General features: G+C 38.0%; 4 protein-coding genes across 4 annotated transcripts; 2 read left to right on the top strand and 2 right to left on the bottom strand.

Annotated features, from left to right (window-relative positions):
- The first annotated feature begins 6,250 nt into the window (after positions 1-6,250).
- Positions 6,251-8,189, top strand: LOC108369216 (uncharacterized protein PB18E9.04c-like). Its single transcript, XM_017624281.1, has 2 exons — positions 6,251-6,471; positions 6,533-8,189. The coding sequence occupies exons 1-2, from the start codon at positions 6,462-6,464 to the stop codon at positions 8,017-8,019; spliced, it is 1,497 nt and encodes a 498-aa protein (XP_017479770.1). The 5' UTR covers positions 6,251-6,461; the 3' UTR covers positions 8,020-8,189.
- A 2,741-nt stretch (positions 8,190-10,930) lies between these two features.
- Positions 10,931-14,070, top strand: LOC108369218 (cell surface glycoprotein 1-like). The gene is made up of 2 exons (XM_017624282.1): positions 10,931-11,300; positions 11,372-14,070. Exons 1-2 carry the CDS (start codon positions 11,291-11,293, stop codon positions 13,990-13,992), a joined length of 2,631 nt encoding a protein of 876 aa, XP_017479771.1. The 5' UTR covers positions 10,931-11,290; the 3' UTR covers positions 13,993-14,070.
- A 194-nt stretch (positions 14,071-14,264) lies between these two features.
- On the bottom strand, positions 14,265-14,601 carry LOC108369220 (uncharacterized). The gene has a single exon (XM_017624284.1). It carries the CDS (start codon positions 14,596-14,598, stop codon positions 14,275-14,277), a length of 324 nt encoding a protein of 107 aa, XP_017479773.1. The 5' UTR covers positions 14,599-14,601; the 3' UTR covers positions 14,265-14,274.
- Positions 14,602-21,516: 6,915 nt separating this feature from the next.
- LOC108369221 (peritrophin-1-like) lies at positions 21,517-23,438 on the bottom strand. The gene is made up of 3 exons (XM_017624285.1): positions 23,322-23,438; positions 23,134-23,222; positions 21,517-22,340 (listed from the first exon to the last, which is right to left on the bottom strand). The coding sequence occupies exons 1-3, from the start codon at positions 23,323-23,325 to the stop codon at positions 21,660-21,662; spliced, it is 774 nt and encodes a 257-aa protein (XP_017479774.1). The 5' UTR covers positions 23,326-23,438; the 3' UTR covers positions 21,517-21,659.
- Positions 23,439-23,675: the final 237 nt, after the last annotated feature.

Here is a 23,675-nt window from a genome sequence, read left to right on the forward strand (position 1 = left end):
AATGCCCCATAATCTCCGTCCCGCGAATTGCCAGAAAAGCGAGCAACGTCACTGTTGGCGGATATGTGGACGGACATGAGCCAGTACTAACTGTGGATACGGGCACTTCACATTCCATCATTCGATCTAATTTGGTCACTAAAGAGGTAAGGCCATTACCTGGAGCAAGGTTGAGGACAGCAACTGGTGAGGACACCCAAGTTCAAGGAGAGAACATGCAAAGTCACAATAGGGAATGTGACGGTGTTACACAAGTTTATAGTCACGGCGATTGTGGATGAAGTCATCATTGGAATAGATTTCTTACTTGATCAAGGTATGCAGATCAACATGAAGAACAGGATTATGACGTATAACAATATGGAAGTGCCCCCTAGATTTGGGTATAATGAACCGCATAGCAGCAAGCGAGTGATCCTAGAGGAAAGCGAGCAGATTCCACCGAAGTCAGAAGCAGTTGTTTGGGCGAAGATTGATGGAGATTGTGGGAGAAACAAATTGTGGGTTGTTGAAGCAACACAAAATTCTACACCGGACGTTCTTATTGGTAAAACCCTGGCTAAGATGGACGCATGCCAGTGCGAGTACTTAATGAATTCAAATCACCAATTAAATTCCGAAGAGGAACTGTACTGGGACAATGTCGAAAGGTAGAGGCAATCTTCAACTGTTGGTGAGAATGACATTGCGGAAGACATAAATGCTTGGACGGAAGGGTTGGAAGAAAAATACCAGTCAAGGCTAAGGAACTTCTCCGCAGATACTCCAACATATTCGACAAGGACGGCAACAAACCAGGCAGGACTAATGTTCTGAAACATCGCCTTGCTACCGGTGATGCAAGGCCGATCCGTCAAGCTCCTCGGAGTGTTCCACTTGCCAAACATGAAGCTGTAAGCCAAATAATGAAAGAAATGAGCGAGAGTGGTGTGATTGAACCATCAGCGAGTCCATGGAGTTCGCCGGTAGTACTTGTGAAGAAGAGGGATGGTCAAATGCGGTTCTGCGTAGACTACCGGAAACTAAACGATGTGACGAAAAAAGACAGCTATCCTCTTCCCAGGATCGATGCCACTCTGGCCTCGTTGACTGGAACAAAGTGGTTCTCAACACTCGACCTTAAGAGCGGTTATTGGCAAGTGGAGGTAAGTGACGGGGACAAGGAGAAGACAGCTTTCAGCGTTGGAGACGGTCTGCGGTAATTCACGGTGATGCCCTTTGGATTATGCAACGCTCCTGCCACTTTTGAAAGGCTTGTGGACCATGTGCTTAAGGGACTGCATCGGAAAACCTGCTTGGTGTATCTAGACGACATTATTGTATTGGGTAAAAGCTTCGAGGAACACCTTAACAATTTAGAGGAAGTTTTCCAGAGGATAGCTGGCGCTGGCCTGAAGCTAAGTCCTAAAAAGTGCTCACTGTTCAAAAAGGAGGTGAACTACTTAGGGCACAAGGTGACAACGGAGGGCGTCTGTACTGCGAAGTAAAAGATAGAAGCCATAAAGGATTAACCAAGACCTAGGAACCTGCACGAACTACGAAGTTTTCTTGGGCTATGTACCTACTATCGCCGATTTGTTCCGAATTTCGCCAGCGTTGCTAATAGCCTCTACGAGCTCACGAGGAAAAATAAAGCCTTCGAGTGGATCAAGAAGCAGGAGGACGCTTTCCAGACTCTGAAGGAACGGCTATGTACTGCACCTATGCTAGCGTATCTCGTTCCAGGTGCAACGTTCATTTTGCATACGGGTGCTAGTGGTTATGCCATAGGAGGCGTACTGTCGCAGATAATTGATGGGCCGGAGAAGGTAGTTGCCTACTTTAGCCGGTCGATTGCAAAACCAAAGAGGAACTACTGCGTAACTCGGAGAGAACTACTAGCGTTGGTGGAGTGCGTCAAACATTTCCACAAGTACCTCTATGGGCAACGTTTCCGAGTTCGAACGGACCATGCAGCGCTGAAGTGGCTACTACAGTTTAAGAATCCAGAAGGACAGCTAGCTCGGTGGATTGAGAGACTGCAAAGTTATGACTTCGCTATTGAGCACCGCAAGGGAAGTGTCCACGGTAATGCTGATGCCATGTCCCGCCGACCATGTAGCCTGGAATGTAAACACTGCTCAAAATCTGAGGGCAAAGAAGTCATTATAGACGTCCGGCTAACGACAATAACACCAGCGGAAGAGTGGAAGGAAGAACAGCTACGAAAGTGTCAGCAGGAAGATCCAGATCTTTTGATGCACGGACTGGAAGTAGACAGAAGGCCAACTAAGGAGCAAATGGCAGCGGAAAGCCTCATCGCAAAGGCGTACTGGTGGAAATGCTTAAAACTAATATATGGCTGTTTGCACAGGGTATGGGAAAGTGAAGATGGCCCGTGCTCCCGCAACCTAATAGTAGTACTAAGGGTAAGAATTCCGGATGTACCCAAGGAATTCCACAATGGTCCTAGTGGAGGGCACCTGGGAATCACGAAGACCCTGGAGAAGGTTAAGCAGAGGTTCTATTGGGTTGGTTGTCGGCAATCGGTCACAGAGTGTATTGCTAACTGCGCGGAGTGTATTGCAGCTAAAGGCCCGAAATCCAGGAGTCATGGCCAGATGAAGCAGTATAACTCAGGTGCACCATTCGAGCGGATGTGACAGTTTTTAGCAAATGAGCCATATCTTCATACCCAGGTATGTATGTGCATATGAAAATTTTCGCACACAAATTAAATTTCTTAATCNGTGACAGTTTTTAGCAAATGAGCCATATCTTCATACCCATGTATGTATGTGCATATGAAAATTTTCGCACACAAATTAAATTTCTTAATCAGCGATATTTGTTCTGATCTATGCATATATTTATGTACATACATACATACATAGTAGGGATGTTGCGAATGTGGAATTTTAGACGTCTGCGGATGCGAATGCGAATGCGGACGTCAAGTATTTTTAACAAACAATTAAATTAAGTAAATAAATTAAGTTATTTAGGTAAATAGAAAAATTACAAAATTGTAATTTTTAAGGTTTTTTTTTTAGTACTCTTCATTCTCATTCCTTTGGCTGTTTCAGAATTTGGGGAACCTGTAACGTCTCAGAGTTTTTAGCGTTCATCAGTAGTTTTTAACCAACTTCCAAAAAAGGAGGAGGTTATCAGTTCGTCGCAATATTTTTTTTATGTATATAACCGCATAACTTTGGACCACGTCAACCGATTTTTGCATCGGAAAGGTAGTTTCTCAGAGGTGGTTCCATACTAATCTGGTTTAGATCCGATCATTGGATTATGAAATATATATATATATATTTTTTTTTTAAGTCGGTTTTTTTGCTAAAAATTACTTGTAATTTATTTTTAATGCATTCTTCTGCGACTAGTTTGAAAAATTTGTGCTTATTATTTTCCAGGAATGAAAATTTTGAACAAAATTCTGTTTTCAAATTCGTGACGGATGGTGAGGGTCTCAGGTAGTTACGTAATTTTTACCTAATAAAAGGTCAGACCTATAGCTTTTTAATTGTTTGAGCATCGGTTCTCTTTATAGCCAAACGTTCACCATTTCTGCTGAAAATCCCTACTGAAGGAGCTTAATCTTTGACTTTAAATAGCAAAGAAGGAAAACGTAGGGGGAGAGTTTTACCAAGAAGTTTTTATCCAAGGATCCAATGTATATCCCTATGAAAAAGATATTGCCCGACAAGTAAACAAAATGACTGTTTTTTAAATTTTTGCTACAAATAAATTCTCCAAAGAGCCCCATTTGAAATGGTTGAAACGAATATATCAAAAGCAAATTACGACAATTTAATTTTTTAGTTTTTAAGTCTAGTAGCTTTTTTAGGATTGGTCCAAAAAAATCAGAATGAAGAAAGAGATAGGTATTTAAAGACAGAAAAAAGAATATCATTAAAAGGACAATGTTCTCTTTGACGTACGTCAAAGGTCAAGTAGAAGTNCAGAGTTTTTAGCGTTCATCAGTAGTTTTTAACCAACTTCCAAAAAAGGAGGAGGTTATCAGTTCGTCGCAATATTTTTTTTATGTATATAACCGCATAACTTTGGACCACGTCAACCGATTTTTGCATCGGAAAGGTAGTTTCTCAGAGGTGGTTCCATACTAATCTGGTTTAGATCCGATCATTGGATTATGAAATATATATATATATATTTTTTTTTTAAGTCGGTTTTTTTGCTAAAAATTACTTGTAATTTATTTTTAATGCATTCTTCTGCGACTAGTTTGAAAAATTTGTGCTTATTATTTTCCAGGAATGAAAATTTTGAACAAAATTCTGTTTTCAAATTCGTGACGGATGGTGAGGGTCTCAGGTAGTTACGTAATTTTTACCTAATAAAAGGTCAGACCTATAGCTTTTTAATTGTTTGAGCATCGGTTCTCTTTATAGCCAAACGTTCACCATTTCTGCTGAAAATCCCTACTGAAGGAGCTTAATCTTTGACTTTAAATAGCAAAGAAGGAAAACGTAGGGGGAGAGTTTTACCAAGAAGTTTTTATCCAAGGATCCAATGTATATCCCTATGAAAAAGATATTGCCCGACAAGTAAACAAAATGACTGTTTTTTAAATTTTTGCTACAAATAAATTCTCCAAAGAGCCCCATTTGAAATGGTTGAAACGAATATATCAAAAGCAAATTACGACAATTTAATTTTTTAGTTTTTAAGTCTAGTAGCTTTTTTAGGATTGGTCCAAAAAAATCAGAATGAAGAAAGAGATAGGTATTTAAAGACAGAAAAAAGAATATCATTAAAAGGACAATGTTCTCTTTGACGTACGTCAAAGGTCAAGTAGAAGTGCGAACATGTATGACTGTCCACTGGTAGCTCGGTTATATATGTAGCTTAAGAAATAATATGTTTAAAGACATTTTTTATCAAAGTTGATAAATATGGCATTTGACCAGTTTGTTTACACAAATATTCCCATGTGCGGCGCCCGGGCAACACGACCACAGGCAAAAAATATTGGCTGCAATTTGTCATTTTGCCAACATTCGCATTCGCAAAAGCTCCGCATTGATTACTGGGAATGCGAATGCGAATATTCGCCACAACCCTGATACATAGTTATTCATCAAAACGAAAGCAATCATTCGGTGAAGGCCAAACACTGCAATTTCTCTTTTTGCTTTAATTAAAATTGCAAAAATTAAATGTTTGAATAAAATTCCATTTTGTAGTGATAAGATTGCATGAAAATACACACAAATTTGTACATACATATGCCATTTATTCCATGGAATATATACATACATCCCTACAGTTAACCGAAAAGAAGTCTACAATTAAAAGACAGCTTCTGAGTATTGCACTATAAGCATACAAATCTATGTACGTATGTATGTATGTATACCATATTTGATACAAAAGAAAGAACTTAATACATATTGCAAAATAGGTCTTTATTTAGTTTTAATTAACTTACTACCTGCACGCGATAACTCTTACATTGATTAAACCGAGAATTGCTTATATTATGTTGCNCAAAATGACTGTTTTTTAAATTTTTGCTACAAATAAATTCTCCAAAGAGCCCCATTTGAAATGGTTGAAACGAATATATCAAAAGCAAATTACGACAATTTAATTTTTTAGTTTTTAAGTCTAGTAGCTTTTTTAGGATTGGTCCAAAAAAATCAGAATGAAGAAAGAGATAGGTATTTAAAGACAGAAAAAAGAATATCATTAAAAGGACAATGTTCTCTTTGACGTACGTCAAAGGTCAAGTAGAAGTGCGAACATGTATGACTGTCCACTGGTAGCTCGGTTATATATGTAGCTTAAGAAATAATATGTTTAAAGACATTTTTTATCAAAGTTGATAAATATGGCATTTGACCAGTTTGTTTACACAAATATTCCCATGTGCGGCGCCCGGGCAACACGACCACAGGCAAAAAATATTGGCTGCAATTTGTCATTTTGCCAACATTCGCATTCGCAAAAGCTCCGCATTGATTACTGCGAATGCGAATGCGAATATTCGCCACAACCCTGATACATAGTTATTCATCAAAACGAAAGCAATCATTCGGTGAAGGCCAAACACTGCAATTTCTCTTTTTGCTTTAATTAAAATTGCAAAAATTAAATGTTTGAATAAAATTCCATTTTGTAGTGATAAGATTGCTTGAAAATACACACAAATTTGTACATATGCCGTTACCGAAAAGAAGTCTACAATGAAAAGACAGCTTCTGAGTATTGCACTATAAGCATACAAATCTATGTACGTATGTATGTATATCATATTTGATACAAAAGAAAGAACTTAATACATATTGCAAAATAGGTCTTTATTTAGTTTTAATTAACTTACTACCTGCTCGCGATAACTCTTACATTGATTAAACCGAGAATTGCTTATATTATGTTGCCGCCGTGAAAAGAAACCGATCAGTCTTTAAAGATTTCCGGGGCACTTTGCATCTCAATATACAATAAAAATGCGAAACGGTATGTACTTAAGGATTTCTGCTCCTAGCTCCGTTTATTCAAACTGACACTATTATTGCAGTGTTTTTTGGAATTCTTGTATGGCTGCTGTATGCGAACTGCAAGGCCGTAAAAGATCCTTGCGAAGGTCTAGAGGATGGCACACGCTTATCTCATGCCATTCAGTGTGATCGGTTTGTAATTTGTAAGGGCCAAAGGATGTTCTCGGTTGGGAAATGTCCCCGTGGATTGCACTTCAATCGACGTCTTGGAGTTTGTGATTTCAAGCAACGCGCTCGATGTGATGTAGCCTTGGTGTTACCAAGTCTCGGGATAGAGTCAAGAGTAAGTGAATGTTGCGGTGACTGCTGCGGCTGTTGCAACAAAATACCGAGTCCTGATGTGTCCTCAGTCCCAGATGCTGCATCCTTACCTGCTGCGCTTTCAACGCCCGATGCTCCTGCATTACCATATCAACCATTAACTGGCCCATCAGGCACAAATTGCAGCCATAAAGGCGTATGCGAAGGTCAACCAGATGGCGCCATGTTTCCTGATCCTGGCTCAAACGGCTATATAGTTTGTCAATGTGAATGTGAAATTGCAATGCCTTGCCCTTCTGGCTTAATTTTTAATTCTGTGTTGAAAGTTTGCGATTGGCCGGAAAGCACTTCAGGAACTTTGAGTACACCAACTACTACAACACCAACTTCCGTTCCATCTTCGACAGCAACCATTGCATCTACCACTGACACTTCATCAACGCCTACGGAATCGTCTACTCCAGACGCATCTTCAAGCTCAACTTCGGACACACCTCCAATACCGATTGTCACATCTACTACATCCGAGACATCCTCAACAACAAGTGCTACATTTCCTTCGGACACTTCCACAAAACCAACAGAATCTTCCACACCAGACACTTCTCCTACTCCAACAGTCACAAGTTTTACGACATCTTCGGACATTTCTTCGACAGCGATGAACACTTCGACACAAGATACATCTACCAGCACAAGTGGCACCGATCCTTCAGATACATCTTCAACATCAAGTGTCACAACAACATCTTCCGCCCCTTCTTCGACTTCTAACACCACGACAACACTTCCTGATATAAGCACGTCAGCCAAGCCTTCAACACCAAGTGGCCCTGCTACGGGTCCATCAGGAACAACTTGTAATAACAAAGGTGTATGTGATAATCAACCAGATGGTGCCATGTTCTCAGATCCCGATTCAAATGGCTATATAGTTTGCCAATGTGAATGTGAAATTCCAATGCCCTGCCCTTCTGGCTTAATATTTAACTCAGTGCTGAAAGTTTGCGATTGGCCAAGCTCTGCCGATCAAAAACCCATCATACCGTCAACCGGCCCGTCGGGTACCGTATGTAACAATAAGGGCAAGTGTGATGGTCAGAAAGATGGCACTTTGTTTTCAGATCCTAAATCAAGTGGCTATATAGTATGTCAATGCGAATGTGAGATTTCTATGCCTTGCCCGGGTGGTTTAGTATTCAATCCGAATGTGAACGTATGTGACTGGCCCATGGCCTTCGTTTAGGTCGACAGATGTTAAAATATCATATCAGACAAATGGGTTGCATACATACTTACATACATATATATTTACAAATATTCGAGTTTGTAAATTCATAAATAAAAGTTATATGTTGTTAAACCCATGTCTATTTTCAGTGGTTTTACATTTTACATGCACTGGGTTAAGATACTAACGGGTGATTCATCTAAACCTTTTTTAATTTTAAATAAAATATTAAAAACAGAACTGGAAGATGGAAGCTTTATTATTACCCTTTTTTAATTTTAAATAAAATATTAAAAACAGAACTGGAAGATGGAAGCTTTATTATTACCCAAAAGAACAGTCTCAGAAATTTACTTTTTAAAAATAATTTCATTCAAATGTTGGCAATGGCTAAGCTGACGGTGGTCTATTCGGAAGGTCCAATTTTCAATTACTCTCCAGCATTGCTACCGGTATCTCGTGAATTACGCGAGTGATGTTGGCTTCCAAATTTCGAATTACAGCTGGCTTATTACATAACCCCAAAGAAAGTAATCCAGAGGTGTGATATCACACGATGACACGGTACTGGCATTAGTGGTTTAAGAAAGCGGTGTTGGGGTATGACCGTTTTTATGATGAATTGTCAAATAATATTGAATAAAAATGATAAAAATAAATGTGTTGGCATAACAAAAATGAAAATAGTGGAAATAAGCAAAACGATAATTTACAAGGCGNACACAAGTATTAAATATATGTTTTTCACCTTTCCGAAAACTACCGCTACATGGTAAGCGATAGGACGTTCAGTTAGATATAATGAGATAAACTTATATATATAGTCATTTGTGGGCGGTACCACGCCCATTTTTCAAAATTCCAAATAATGTTACTTATTTTCAAGGGATTGTTGTTAGTATCAATTTTGAATAAATTAGCGTCCTTAAATTTCAAAATATTGAAATTTCAAGCATTTCTCAAATTTACCGTTGTATGTAATTTTAGTCCGATTTCAATAGTTTTCAACGTTTTGCTTTTATGTGGAAAGCACAATAACCATGCCGAGTTTGGTACAAAATGGTAGAACGGTTACCGAGATACATACATATATGTGATCATAAGTGGGCGGTGCCACGCTCAATTTCCAAAATGTTATCATACATGTGTTTCTTGGTAAAAAATTATTGCAAGCATAATTTTAAATAAATTACCTTTAGTATTTACTTATTTATCGAAGATTTCATATTTCTCTCAATTACCGTTATATAGGATGTGGGCGTAGTTATTGTCCGGTAAGTTTGGGAGAAATGGGTGGCGCGGTTACAAAGATATATACGTATAATCATAACTGGGCGTGGCTACGCCCATTTTTCAAATATTTATAATGTTTCTAAAAATGATTGTAAATATCAATTTTGAGTGAATAATCTTCAGTAGTTACTAACATATTGCAGTTTTCGTATTTCTGAAAAGTACCGTTATATTGGAGGTAGGCGTGGTTATTGTTCGATTTGGCCCATTTTCAATACCATCCGTCCTACGCCAGAAAGAAGTGCACGTACCAAGTTGCGTTAAGATACCTCAATTTTTACTCGAGTTATCGTGTGCACAGACGGACAGACGGACGGACGGACGGACAGACAGTCACCGCTTAATCGATTTCTCTTTTCATTCTGATCATTNTTCTTTTAAAATCCAGTTTTGTGCGAGAGTCAATAGGTTACTCACTAAAGTCTTATACGAATTTTAATATAACTACTGCAGCATAAAAGTTGCTACAGTCTCCAACCAAAATCGTGTTCAAACGAAAAACGGAACCAAGCAACCTGACTTTCTATTACTTTCAAGGCGAATTCATATTAGGTGGTGTTGCTAGAACAGCTGCTTTAATTCGCCGCGGTACACATATATCAAAACTACTTATGAGTGAGTGCGTAAGTAAGAGTTTTCTGTCCCTCTTCCTCCTTGAGTGAAGAATAGCAGAAATTTGACATTTGTGTACCGAAAGCGAAAAAAAAACACAAATGTAGTTTTTGTTTTTGTACTACCGCTACCACCTTTATATGAATTCGCCTTGATTAAGTTTTTCTTTTCATCAAGAAACAAAAATGTGTGGAATATTCCATACTTTCACTCGGAGACAGAATTGTCCATTGTGAGTAACTACTAGGAAGGTAACGACATATATATATTTTTTTAATTTTGACTTATTAACTCCAACATAGTTTTTTCCTAAAAGCGCCAAATAGAGCTGCAAAACTATCGATTGTACTATCGATAGTTTTATTTTTGGAAAAACATCGATTGTTTTCGGGCGATAGTCGATAGTTTTAATAGGGCCGGTGCATTAAGATTTATTGACCTTTACTTCAATAAAGAACGCTGTGAATTGAACTAATGAAAATATTTAGAATTTCACGCTAAGATGTAATATTTATACTTAAATATGTGCAATATTTATATTTACATATGTACATATGTATATATTATACACATTTTGTTCGGAGTTGAAGATTCCCTACATATACAACACGATAGTATACGATACTATCAAAAATATCGATAGTATTTTTCAATGGCGTCACTATCAATAGTTTTGCAGCTCTACGGCCAAACACTTAGCAACAGTGTTAGCGCCAAAATGTTATTATTATTATTATAACATATGCACATACATATACGTATGCATGTAAATGCATTTACGTAAAATAAGTTCAATTAGCAATTAGGGTTTTACTTGAAGTAATATCGGGCTTAGTGAAATCTTAAGCGTAGATAATGAAAATGATATTAAATAAAAAATATTAATAATAAAGACTACTGAATGAAATTAAGTTTTTTTTTTGCTGACAGAATTAAGTACAATTTTATAAAAAGCCCACATTAGCTGCACTTTTTTTTCAAAACGTAATGGGTATTTGCAAACTGCTTTTTTTCAGGCGAAATAATGAGAAGAGCCACTGTAGTAAAGAAGATTTTTATCAAAAAATTGCAAAAACAATGATGAACATTTTGATAACTACCACAGATGCTGTGGCCGAATCGATATGGTTCGATAAGGTAGTCTTTAACAATAAACACACATGTTGCACTTGCATACATATTTATGTATGTTTGAGTATACATAGTACATGTAGGCGGTATTTCCTAGTTGAATGCAATCAACAACAATTATGATTTAATTGCAATTAAGCATTGTTTTTCGACCTATATAAATAGAATGGACTAGCTATGAGGCCACCATAGTGTTTTGTTTAGTGGAAACGGAAGTTCCAGTAGCAGACCATATTTTAACCATCGCAGAATGCTAAAAGGTTTGTTTCAGTCGCCAAGCATTTTTGAAAGTTCTACATTGGCCGATCTAATTGGATTATTGTTATTGCAGTTATAACGTTAGTAGTCTTGGTGCTAAGCGTGGAGGCGAATTATGTGAGCGAACCAAGGTGCACTAATTCGATAATCGGTAGCAGACACCCCCATTTTTTGGAATGCTCCAAATTTGTAATATGTGTTAAGACATGGTTTGGTCGGGTTCAAAGCTGTCCAAGTGGATTGCATTTTAATGCAGAAGAGGCGGTATGCGACTATCCATCCCGGGCCGGATGTGCCATGGAAAGATCTCTTGTGAAACCTAGTTGCGAATGTGATTGCAGTGTATGTTGCCCAACTAGTGTGCCTTGCGATACTTCAACTTCAACATCACCTTCGGCTCCAACTTCCCCAATAACAGAGGCTCCTTGTGAAACGCCAAGTCCAACATCTACGCCTTCATCCCATTCAACTGCAACAATCTCAACAGCGCCACAAAGTCCCAGTACAGAAACTCCTCCTTGCGAAATACCAAGTTCAACACCAGCACCAACGCCAGCATCGACACCAAGTACTACAACCAGTTCTCCACCACAATCAGCAACCCCAACAGCCACCCCATGCAAAACGACTACCATTAGTTCCCCAACCCCCACAGGGGAATCTCATACGCCTACAGTAGACTCGCCAACACCGACCGTTGGCTCTCCTACATCTACTGATGCCTCCCCAACTCCTCCAGCTGATTCTCCTGCGCCTACTGCCGAATCTTCTACACCTAATGGAAGCTCGGCCACACCTTCAGGAGAGTCTTCTACGCCTGCAGATGCCTCATCAACACCTTCAGGAGGCGCTTCTACGCCAACTCCTACGGAAGGCTCTCCCACGCCTAGTGAAGGCTTATCAACGCCTTCAGGAGCATGTCCTATATCCACAGATGCCTCGCCAACTCCTACAGTGGACTCTCCCACACCTAGTGGCGGCTCATCAACACCTTCAGGAGGTCTTCCTAAACCTACTGATGCTTTGCCACCTCTTGAAACAGACTCTCCTACGCCTACTCACGCCTCGCCAACTCCTACATCAGACTCTCCTACGCCTACTGGCGATTCTCCTTCATCAACTGCAGGCTCTTCAACGCCTTCAGGAGGGTCTCCTGCACCAACTCCTACGGCTGACTCTCCCACGCCTAGTTCAGGCTCATCAACACCTTCAGGAGCGGACTCTTCTACGCCTACTGGCGGCTCTCCTACACCTACTGGAGGCTCATCAACGCCTTCGGGAGCAACTCCTACGGCAGACTCTCCCTCGCCCAGTGAAGTCTCAACAAGACCTTCAGGAGCATCTCCTACACCTACAGATGCCTCGCCAACTCCTACGCCTACTGGCGGCTCATTAACGCCTTCAGGCGGGTCTTCTACGCCAACTCCTACGGCTGACTCTCCCGCGCCTAGTCCAGGCTCTTCAACACCTTCAGGAGGGTCTCCTGCACCAACTCCTACGGCTGACTCTCCCACGCCTAGTTCAGGCTCATCCACACCTTCAGGAGCATCTCCTACACCTACAGATGCCTCGCCAACTCCTACGCCTACTGGCGGCTCATCAACGCCTTCAGGCGGGTCTTCTACGCCAACTCCTACGGCTGACTCTCCCACGCCTAGTTCAGGCTCATCCACACCTTCAGGAGCATCTCCTACACCTACAGATGCCTCGCCAACTCCTACGCCTACTGGCGGCTCATCAACGCCTTCAGGCGGGTCTTCTACGCCAACTCCTACGGCTGACTCTCCCACGCCTAGTTCAGGCTCATCCACACCTTCAGGAGCATCTCCTACATCCACAGATGCCTCGCCAACTCCTACGGCGGACTCTCCTACGCCTTCTAGCGGCTCTCCTACTCCTACTGGAGGTTCATCAACGCCTTCAGGAGCAACACCTACGGCAGACTTTCCGACGTCTAGTGAAGGCCCATCAACACCTTCAGCAGCATCTCCTACACCTACAGATGCCTCGCCAATTCCTACGACAACTGGCGACTCGCCTCCACCTACTGGAGGCTCGTCCACGCCTTCAGGAGGCTCTTCTACGGCAGACTCTACCACGCCTAGTGAAGGCACATCAACACCTACAGGAGCAACTCCTACGCCCACAGATACGTCGCCAACTCCTACGTCTGACTCTCCTTCACCAACATCCACAGAAGTGTCTCCAACACCCACAGATGGGCCTACTTCCTCGGGTTTGCCAACACCAACAATACCTGCACCCACAGGAGGAACTATCGACTGTGATCCAACATGTTGCAATACAACTGAAGGCTATACTCACGTTCTGGAAGGTAATTGCCAGAAATTCGTAGTTTGCGTGGGCGGAAAAGAAAATATATTTACTTGCTCCAATAATTTGCAATACAATTCGGCGACTGGGCAATGTGACTATCCGAATAATGTGAACTGTACATGGCCCCAAGCCCCACCAAGTGGGCCCTCGGCTGGCCCGTCTGGAACTTATTGTGAAACTGGAGGACGCTGCGTGGGTCAACCTGATGGCACCTCCTTTGCTAGCGAAACGGATGCGTGTAGCTCCGACTACATTGTATGCCAATGTGAGTGCGAAGTGAAACGCAGTTGTTCATCTCAATTGATGTTTAATGTCAAGTTAGGGGTCTGTGATTGGCCCACAAGTTTCGGTTGTTAACTCATTAATTGGTAATTGGTATACATACATACATATGTAATACATAAATACATACATATGTACTTTTTGTGGAATAAACATGTACATGAATGTAGTAAAAGCCTTTCAAATCAAAATCAAAGCGTACATAAAATATGTTAGGCCAAATTATAGCTCTTTGAGCGTCAAAGTGCGAAAACCTTTCCCAACAACAAAATATCTTCAACTAACGTCAACAATCTTTGAAATTATTAAATTTTATTTCTCAATTGATATAAATGCAAGGAAAAATGTTTTTTTTCATTATCTAGAGAGTCCGGCACATTCTGCAATTGAAGGCCGTTCACAACGTGCGTATCGTGGACTGAACTGGTATCCTTCTGGGCAAAATAATGACAAAACTTGATTGCGCATACAGAAAATGAACCGGCTACAATCGCCCGGGTAGGGGAGCAAAGTCCCATTATTACTCGAAGCGCAAATATTATCTACGTGGCTGTCATCGATGTCAGTCGATATAGCAACCTTAATCAGTTTGCCTTTCTCAAAATCATTCACCGTTTCCGTTTTTCCATTTGCTTGACGATCCAGCTTGTTTAAATCAAATGGAATGACGCAACGGGCCATCGTCGGGTCTTGACATAGGCCACGTGTTGCATTGAAATGCAACATTGGAGGGCAAGTCCGGCGATAAGNGTTGACGATCCAGCTTGTTTAAATCAAATGGAATGACGCAACGGGCCATCGTCGGGTCCTGACATAAGCCACGTGTTGCATTGAAATGCAACATTGGAGGGCAAGTCCGGCGATAAGGTCGCTGATATATACACACATAGTATTGCGTACACGAGTTCGATTTAGGCAGCAGTATACCGGTTGGCAGGTTATTGCAGATTGCACCAGCACTCAGATCGGCGATTACTTCATTGGGACTTTTCGGTTTCGGCAATGATGGACGAGCAACCAACTTAGTTATTGCTGATGTTGTTGCAGATATTGCATTTTCGATTGGTGGATTGTTGCTGGAACAGCCGACTTTCAGCGGATGATCGCAAAGTCCGGTGCGGGCATTAAAGCGATAGAATCCGCCACATGAGCTAGCTATGGCATGGCCATCGACACAAATGAAAAAACCTGCGCAGGAGCCCGGCATGGGTATAAGAACGCCATTTTGATTACGACAAATTGCAGGGAAGCTATATGCGCCTGTCTGTTGCTGCAATGGTAGAAAAATAATATATTTACGTGCATATATGTATGTGTGTACATATACATATATAATCAATACCTACATCGGGGCTCTTTCCCAGGCTGTAGCTTTGTACGAGGGCAAGAGATACTATAATTATATAGGAACACTTCATCTTTTTTCCCCCGAAAGTAAGTTTTCCGGATGATATCAGTAGTTACTTTCCTAAGTGCGCAAAATTGTGGCGAGAATATTCAAATGGAAACAACGAATTGAGCTACCTTACAGCGTTTTCGTTATTTATAAACTGTTTTGCTTATAAATGCTTACAAACAAAACATATCTTTTGCAAATACGTATGTAATTTCATCTAAGATTGAGTTGGAAATGCTGCCTAATTGCTGGAGCACTATGGAATCGCTTATTAATATTTCGATATTAGTTCGTAGTATAAGTGTTTGTATATGCATATGTATGTACATTAGGGTGGTACAAAAAAAAAACAAGTAAAGTCGGAATATTAATGCTCTTCCCCGTAAGCTTGTTCCATACCAAAAAATTGTAGCCATATTTTTTTTATTTTGAAATCAAAAAATATTTAGAGGTCTCGCAAAGCGCTCGAAGTTTTCCATGTACATATTTTATATGGGGAAAAACAACTTTTCGTAGAAAGGGTATAGAACACGATAAAATCAATATTTTTCGATCGGTAAACTCTGCTTATCTTCAGGAGATGCCCAATAATAATAACAAATTGTTTATTTAAAAATTTTTTCATAGTAACTATATTTCATAGGTCCGCCAAAAACCCCATAAAATGCAATGGGGGATCAATTAAAAATCTTTAGTATTAAAAAATGGATAAATAAACAATTGGATATTATTTTTGGCAGTCTCCTGAAGAGAAATAAAGTTTTCTGATGGAAATATATTGATTTTCGAGAATTCTATACCGTTTCTACAAACCGTTGTTTTTTTCATATAAAGCACATGGGAAACTTTGAGTGCTTTGAGCACCATCTAAATATTTTATGATTTCAAATTTAAAAAAATGGGTATTTTTTCGATATAAAACTTACCTAGAGGGTGAGCGAATTAAAATTCTGACTTTAATTCTTTTTGGACCACTCTAATGTACGTGTATAGATAATAATAGTATTTTGGCGCTTACACTTTTGCCAAGTCTTTGGCCCAGCTTCTCACCCAATTTGTGGTGTGCGTCCTGAAGTCATAACACAAATGGAGGGACCTACAATTTTACGCTGCCTCCGAACGTCGGCAAATGGTTTTATGAGAAGCTTTGTTTGGGTCAGGTATCGAGCACAGGTCCTACAGAGTGGTAGTCCGCACCTCAAACCACTCAGCCATAGCGGCTGCATACATAAAAACTTAAATATGTATGTATTCTAATGTAGATGAGGTGAGCTGTATTTTACGCTACAGATAGCATATCGCACTATCTCTTAGGGAATGAATTTGCCACAACAGGAGTTGTGTGTAGAAAAGAAATTATAAACGCAATTATAGCGCAAACGCGAATTTAACTATACATACATACAAATATAAGTACATATGTACATATAAGTAAATATACATACATACATAAGTGCAGTGTTCTCGCAATTATGTGAACACCGCTTATCATGAACACCCTTTGTTTTAACATTGACTACTCTGTAACGTGGACAAAAATTTAGTCAATTTGTCTATATAAAGAATAGATGTCGTTACCTAAAGGTTAAAAGGTGCCAAGTCCACTTTTTTCCAAAAATTTAGTTTTTGATGCAAAATGACAGATAATGCGAAACTACATCCTTTTTTCGTCTCTACTGAATAATTTCAAAACAATATTTCGTTTGGAGGATTTGGTTTGACTTTTATTTGATTTGATGTTATTTTATGTTTCGAATTGACCTTTTGTTTTAGTTTTTTGTTTTAAATGCAACGGTATTCAAGTAGCAGAGCTGTAAAATGATTGAATCAGTAAGACCTGCATTCACTCAAAATTTTGATTGGTTGTATAAAAAAAAACCTCATTCCTGAGTGGCTTAAATTATTTTGAAACAAAAACAAACGTAATGTGTTATTGAATGGTAGAGTTCCATTCAGTATAGAATGTGAATGTAACAGAAGCACTCACAATCATCGTGATTGTAAATTTTGGTTGAATGCAAACACTTGTGATCATTCAATAGTACACTGAAAAAAAAATGCTCCGACACTAAAAGAAAATCTTTATAGTAGAAAATAGTCGTTGCTTTTGCCTTTCCACCACTGCTACAAATTGGTAAAGCATTACCTATGACCAAAAGTACGTAACAGCTTTAGATATTCAGTCCATGCTTTTAAAAGCCAACTGCATATCGGTAAAGGAAACTTGCGGTCATTTTTATGTAACGAACTAATTTTTTATTTGTACAAAGCGATATTTTTATTTCCCAATATCAGGCGCTCATATATATGAAGTAGCAGGCTTTCTAGACGCATAAATTTGTTTGGAGAACTTTTTAATTATTTTTTTTTTTTTGTAGAAGCATTTAAACTTTACAAAGCAGAATTTTGGAAATTTAAAAATTTATGCAAACAATTTTGTACGTGTTTCGTATTTTTTGTTGTACCAACTTTTTCAAAAAAAATCCAGCATTTGACTTTGGAAAAATAGAACAAATAAAATTGACTGCTGCCTCCGTGGATATTGCAACACACAGAATCGATGTAAGGATGCAGCTATAGGAGCCACCGCACACCACAGACTTTATCGGCCGGCCTATTTAAACAGTAGGGCTCGCTTGAAATATTTACATGAAGATGTATGGAGGTGCGCACAGTACCTACACCAGCTTAATCGCTCCGACCAATTAGTTGTGGTGCAATGGAAAGACTAGCGAGCCCAACTAAATCGGCGGCCGATAAAGTCCGTGGTGTGCGATGGATCTAAAACATTTTAAGCAAGAAATATTGCCATTATATTTTCATTTTTATGATTTTTATTCATGTGATTAGCGGTGGCAAAAATGTATGTATTAAATACGTACGGATGTATTAAAAATGAAGTGATCAGTTATGAAACATATAAATCCTTACATGTTCTGTTAAAAAATATCTAAAATAACAAGCGAAAATCCCCAATTTCTATATCACAGCAGTGGCTAACTTGCGTGTTTGTCACAGACACGGTTTATGTCAAAAATTTTGAAGTGAATCATGCTTGATACTTGACATGTATGAGCGCCTGGTATTGGGAAATGAAAATATCGTTTTATACAAATAAAAACTTGTCATTCAGAGTGGCCACGTGAATATGGGCACATAAGTATGTATTTTAAAAATGGACATTATATGTACATACATATGTATGTGGATAAATCGTGAACTGAATGAGGACGCTGATGGTTGTTATGCATGATTACATACATGTATTTCATATTATGCATATTTTCCATCTTTCAAAGAAATTTGCACCCTCTTTTTAAACAAGCAACATGGCTTTGCCCGCGCAACCGCTGTACATTGATCGCGTATCACATCAATTTCGTTGTAAAGCTTTTAGGCTTCATTATACCTTTATCTGTGGTACCCAATCTAAACATACATGTACATGTGTATTTTTCTGAGTGTATACAATTTTATTGGAACTGCGTGAAATCAATATTATTTGAATGAATAAAAATAGTTGTACTTATTATTCTTTATAGTTTATTTTACTTCGTTGCAATTTCATCATATAATTTCTCTGCAGCATAATTAAATTTACTAACTCACCTTTTCAACAAAAAAAAAAAATTGGCATAAATAACTACGGTTGGCCTTTATTTAAATATTTAAATAAATAGTTAATGATAGAAAAAGTTGCAATGTGTTTAATGTGGACCAGTTATTTTCGGTCTCTGGGTTTTAATTAGTTCGCGTTATCGCCACTGCACTGTAAAAACATATGTACACATACACAAAAAGGTACGGAAAAATTCAAAGCAATCACAAAATGTTAATACATAATCTATCGGTAGAGATCTATTCGCGACCGCAGCTGTTAGCGATTCCCTACATTTATCTACCGTGCGAAAAGATGAAAAATAGTATATGTAAGCATGTATGGTACCGCGTTGCATGCAGAAATGCTTCATAAGAAAATTTAAAAGAAATTTCCAAGTTACTTGTAAGAAGTATGTACTGAGGTCTATTGCAGGGATGGGCAAAGCCGAGGTCGAAAAGACCCACATATAAACTCTAAATTCTACAAAGAGCCACAAAAAAACAACAAAAACAGAAATTTTATTTTTAAAGAAATCTATTATTAGAAATGAAAAACATTAATTTTATTATTATTCGAATGTACGTAAGATAGATATTAAAGAAAATTCAAAAGATCCCTTTGGCCAAATTTTCAAAATCTGGGTTTACGCCGGTTAAAGCTGTTCGAAACACTTCAAATGGCAAAAAATGTTTTCTATAGATGTTTACCTTTTGAAAATGAACATCGAGCTTATTATTTTGATACCATTGTTAGGGCCAATTTCGTAATGAAACACTTAAAGCTCCTTTTGCACAAGTTTCCTTTTACTTTATGTGTCATTTAAATGTACTTTAAACAAGAAGTGTTTTCATAATGCAATGGCAATTGAATAATAACAAAAGGTTCATTTAAATGGAAATAACAAAGTTGGCTATGCTGATCTCGGCAAAATCGCATCAGCTGATTGTCATAAATATGTAATTATAACTACTAAAATGACATACTTCTTTCTTACAAAAGGGAGCTTTATGCCATTTAAATTTCCCTTTTGGGTATTTAACCAAAGCACCTCTTATGGGCATCTTTATCTTTAAAGTGGCTTTATAAGATCGATCAGCAAAATAAAGCATCCTTTAAACTTTAAAATAATCTTTGATTTTATTATGAAATCGGCCCTTATTCTTCTATTGAGTTTGCTTTTACCACTAAAGCCCTAAATATGTATACATGTCGGCTATCAGTAACGCAAATTGTTTGATGGCCAGTATTTTTGTTTTGTATTTTTTTGTTTTCTTGTTTTTGAGCTTGTTATTCGAATAACAAGCATATTTTCAGGCGGTATACAGTGATCGGACTCCTACTTCATTGTAGTAGATCTGCCACTTTTTGGAGCATCTACCACATCTACCACACAAGGTCTGAAATTTACTACATATTCGCGTTTTTGAGTAGTTTTATTTTTGCTCGACATAATTTTCTTAATTTTAAGAGCAAAAATTGTCCAACATTAAACACTATATGGTTACAAGAATTATATAATACAAGATTCCGCATTCCCAGTGGCGGTGAAATTCCTCAAGTAAAAGTAAACAAAGCCGAATGGGAGGATAAAATAAATTATAAAATAGTAAATTTTCTCAACAATAAATTTTTCGACAGGAAATGTGGTTATATTGTGTTAAATTGCAAAATATATGATTTATAAAAAGAATTAATAGCGAGAATGTTAAAACACGGCGATTTTTCTGAAAGTATTAGCAAATTTCAGTTTATCTAAAGTTTGTAAGGCGTTGTTTACTTTTACTTGAGAATTGTCAAAATCGGCTTTACACTGTCAAGGAAAAAAATTGCCAAAACTCAACGCAGTTTCAATCTTGCACTTTATTATACTAAAATATTTTTTTTTTGATTCTAATTAAAATGTTTGCAATTTAAGTGAAACCTTGCAGAATTTTTTTAATCTTTGTACAAAGTTTGATACAAAACCTGAGATCTACCACATTTTTTTTTAAATCTACCACTTTTTTCCAGATTCTACCACACAGAATTTTTTTTCAGTCCGATCACTGGCGGTATACCGAAAATAAAGCTTCTTTTTTGATAAGAAACTTGTTTAGCAATCTTTCTATCAACAATACAACATTTTGCAAATAAAAAAATAAGAGCGTCGCTGTCTTCGGGTGAGTTTTATTACTTAGTGCCTCCAGTACTCCAGCCAATTTCGATATATGTATAACGTGATGCAATTGGTATCTCTACACATACAATTTAAATTTTGTTTGCAAACGCAAATGACAAAATTAATATAAAAGCTTTAATTCCAAATTTTTTCGGATGGTGCTATTATTATTTTCTTCCATATAAAAATAAAAATAAATTTCGACACTACTTTGTATGGAAGAAAATGCCTGTCAGCAAAAACAAAAAATTATCAAAAATCAAGCGAATTCTTCGCCATTGGAAGCTTTCATTTTTAAAGCCAGAAAATAATGGGCTATAAATCTGCGTACTTAGAACTTTTCTAATAAAAGCTTGTTTTTGTTTCAAAATTTTTTTGGTTTTTTTTTTTTAATTTTCCTTTAAAGTATTGTGTGTGTATCTTCTAAGTTTGTATAAATATTTGCAATTCCTTTAATATAAATTCGGGTAAAATATATAAGTTTATAAGTAAAACAATTTTCATTGAAGATTTATACAATAAAATATACATATATTTATGATAAAATAGAAATGCACATAACCACATACATAAGTACAATATTATTATTATTTGCAATACCGATCGCATGCCATTACTTCCGAGTTCCAGTAAAGATTATTCGCGCAGGTATGCACCGTAGCAAAGCCATCGCATTGGATGAATTTATGACAGTCATACGGGTGACGTACATAATCAACGCCGGGTGTACTACATAAGGTCAATAAGCGCGCGGGCTCGTCTTCGTAAGCTGGCGCGATTGAGGCGGGCAATAGTTCACCGTTAGCATATGCTGGAGGTGTTGCAGCGGTCGGTATTGAATTATCTATGAATGGTGGTTGCGTCCACATTTGTGCAGAAGCATCGCAAATGGTATTTTGTGGTGAATCACAGCGATTTAACATTCCATTCCAATGCTGGGAGCGAGGGCAACGCATCGGCATACAACTGTAAAACCTGTTGCAATCCTTGGCATCTGTCTTGAATATAACGCCTTCCGATGCGGGAAATGCGCCACCATAGGTTGTATCAATTGGATTGGGATGAGTGTTATTACATTTCGCGACGGAAGGAAAATCACAGCGATAGGTTGTCACACTCCATTGTAGCTCGTTCTGACACAGCATTGCGTAGGCATACCCATTTTTGCAAGTGTAATACTTGTGGCAATCGCTGGGGTAAGGCAAGTGTATTGGGTGCATAGGATCGTCGGCAAGTGGGCAATCGGGGTGGCGGAAGGTTTGTTCAAGCTGTATGTTTGTAATGCGTATATGTATATGAATTAACAGAAAATATTTATTAAGTTGGATACTCATAAAAATGTTAACAGTAATGAGTTGAATTAGTAAAAGTAATAACTACCAGAGCCAGGCTGTTCAAGAAATTACATATTCGATCAATTCAACATTAACCAGACAGGCATGTTTTTCTTTTGTTGTAAGCAGTGTTGCCATTTTAACTATTTTCCAGCTAGAAAAATTCCAATTTGGCTGCTAGCTTTTTTTTAGCTTTTTCGGTAAATCTTTTAGCTCTTTCTAGCTTTTTACCAAATTTAGAAAAATCCAAACAAAAAATATTGTACGAATAAACACGGCTCAATTACTCTTCATAAAATTGTAAAAAGCGATAAACGCCCTTAACTCAGTTTGAGGGGACAAATAATCGATTATAGTTGAATATTTGCAAAACTGTCGAAATATGGAAAGGTATAAAGTTATAAATTATCGGCTCAAGCAGTTTCTCGGAAGAGCAGCCTCCACCCAGAACTGTTCACAATTGAGCAATTGTCCAGTATCTGCTTTTTAATCAAAAAATCATGCAAATAGTCTTATAGTAAGAAATATGTACCTATTTTACAAATAAGCATTACAAATAAAACATTTGAATAGTTGTCTTTACACTTTTAGCCGTTTTAGCTTTGAAATTTTTTCATTTGGCTTTTTATAGTTCTTTTTTTTTTGTCCATTTATTTGGATCGCTGAGAAAATTCTGGCAACACTGATTGTAACTATGTACATATATAAAATGACACTAAGTACAAACCCTTTCATTCAAGGTCACAGCTGTCGCGATCCATAAACAAAAGATCATTAAAGACAGCAGATTTGTTTGCGAAGCGCTAAATTTGCAAGCTGATTGGAAGAAACCAAGTGCGATAATTTAATTAGTTATAATATTTTTACTTTTTTTTCTGTTCAATAGATATGTATGTAGATATTTCTTAAACCGACCCATTGCTCGAATCTTTCGATGCGAATGTGGGCAATGTTACTACTGATTTTCCAATAAGCTTCTTCACATTTATAGCTTAGTCAGCAAGGCAGAAGGTCTCAGTACTTGCCAACTATTGTATGCACATACTTCAGATTTGCTTAGGTATCGGAATGCAATGTGATTTAACTGATAATCGATGAAGTACACCTTGAACTTTTCATGTGTGTTTCAGTCAATAATGGCTATGGGGAAATACATCTGATCTTATTTTTATAAGGTTTTATTTCACACATTGTACACGGTAACTGTACTGCGGATATGTACTGGGATTTATATCAAATTTATTGTTTGCCCCCAAACAAGGGCGTAGC

The sequence above is a fragment of the Rhagoletis zephyria genome, unplaced genomic scaffold (assembly GCF_001687245.7).
Source record: "Rhagoletis zephyria isolate East Lansing unplaced genomic scaffold, Rhagoletis_zephyria_1.1 Rzeph_scaffold_03547, whole genome shotgun sequence".
NCBI lineage: Eukaryota > Metazoa > Arthropoda > Insecta > Diptera > Tephritidae > Rhagoletis > Rhagoletis zephyria.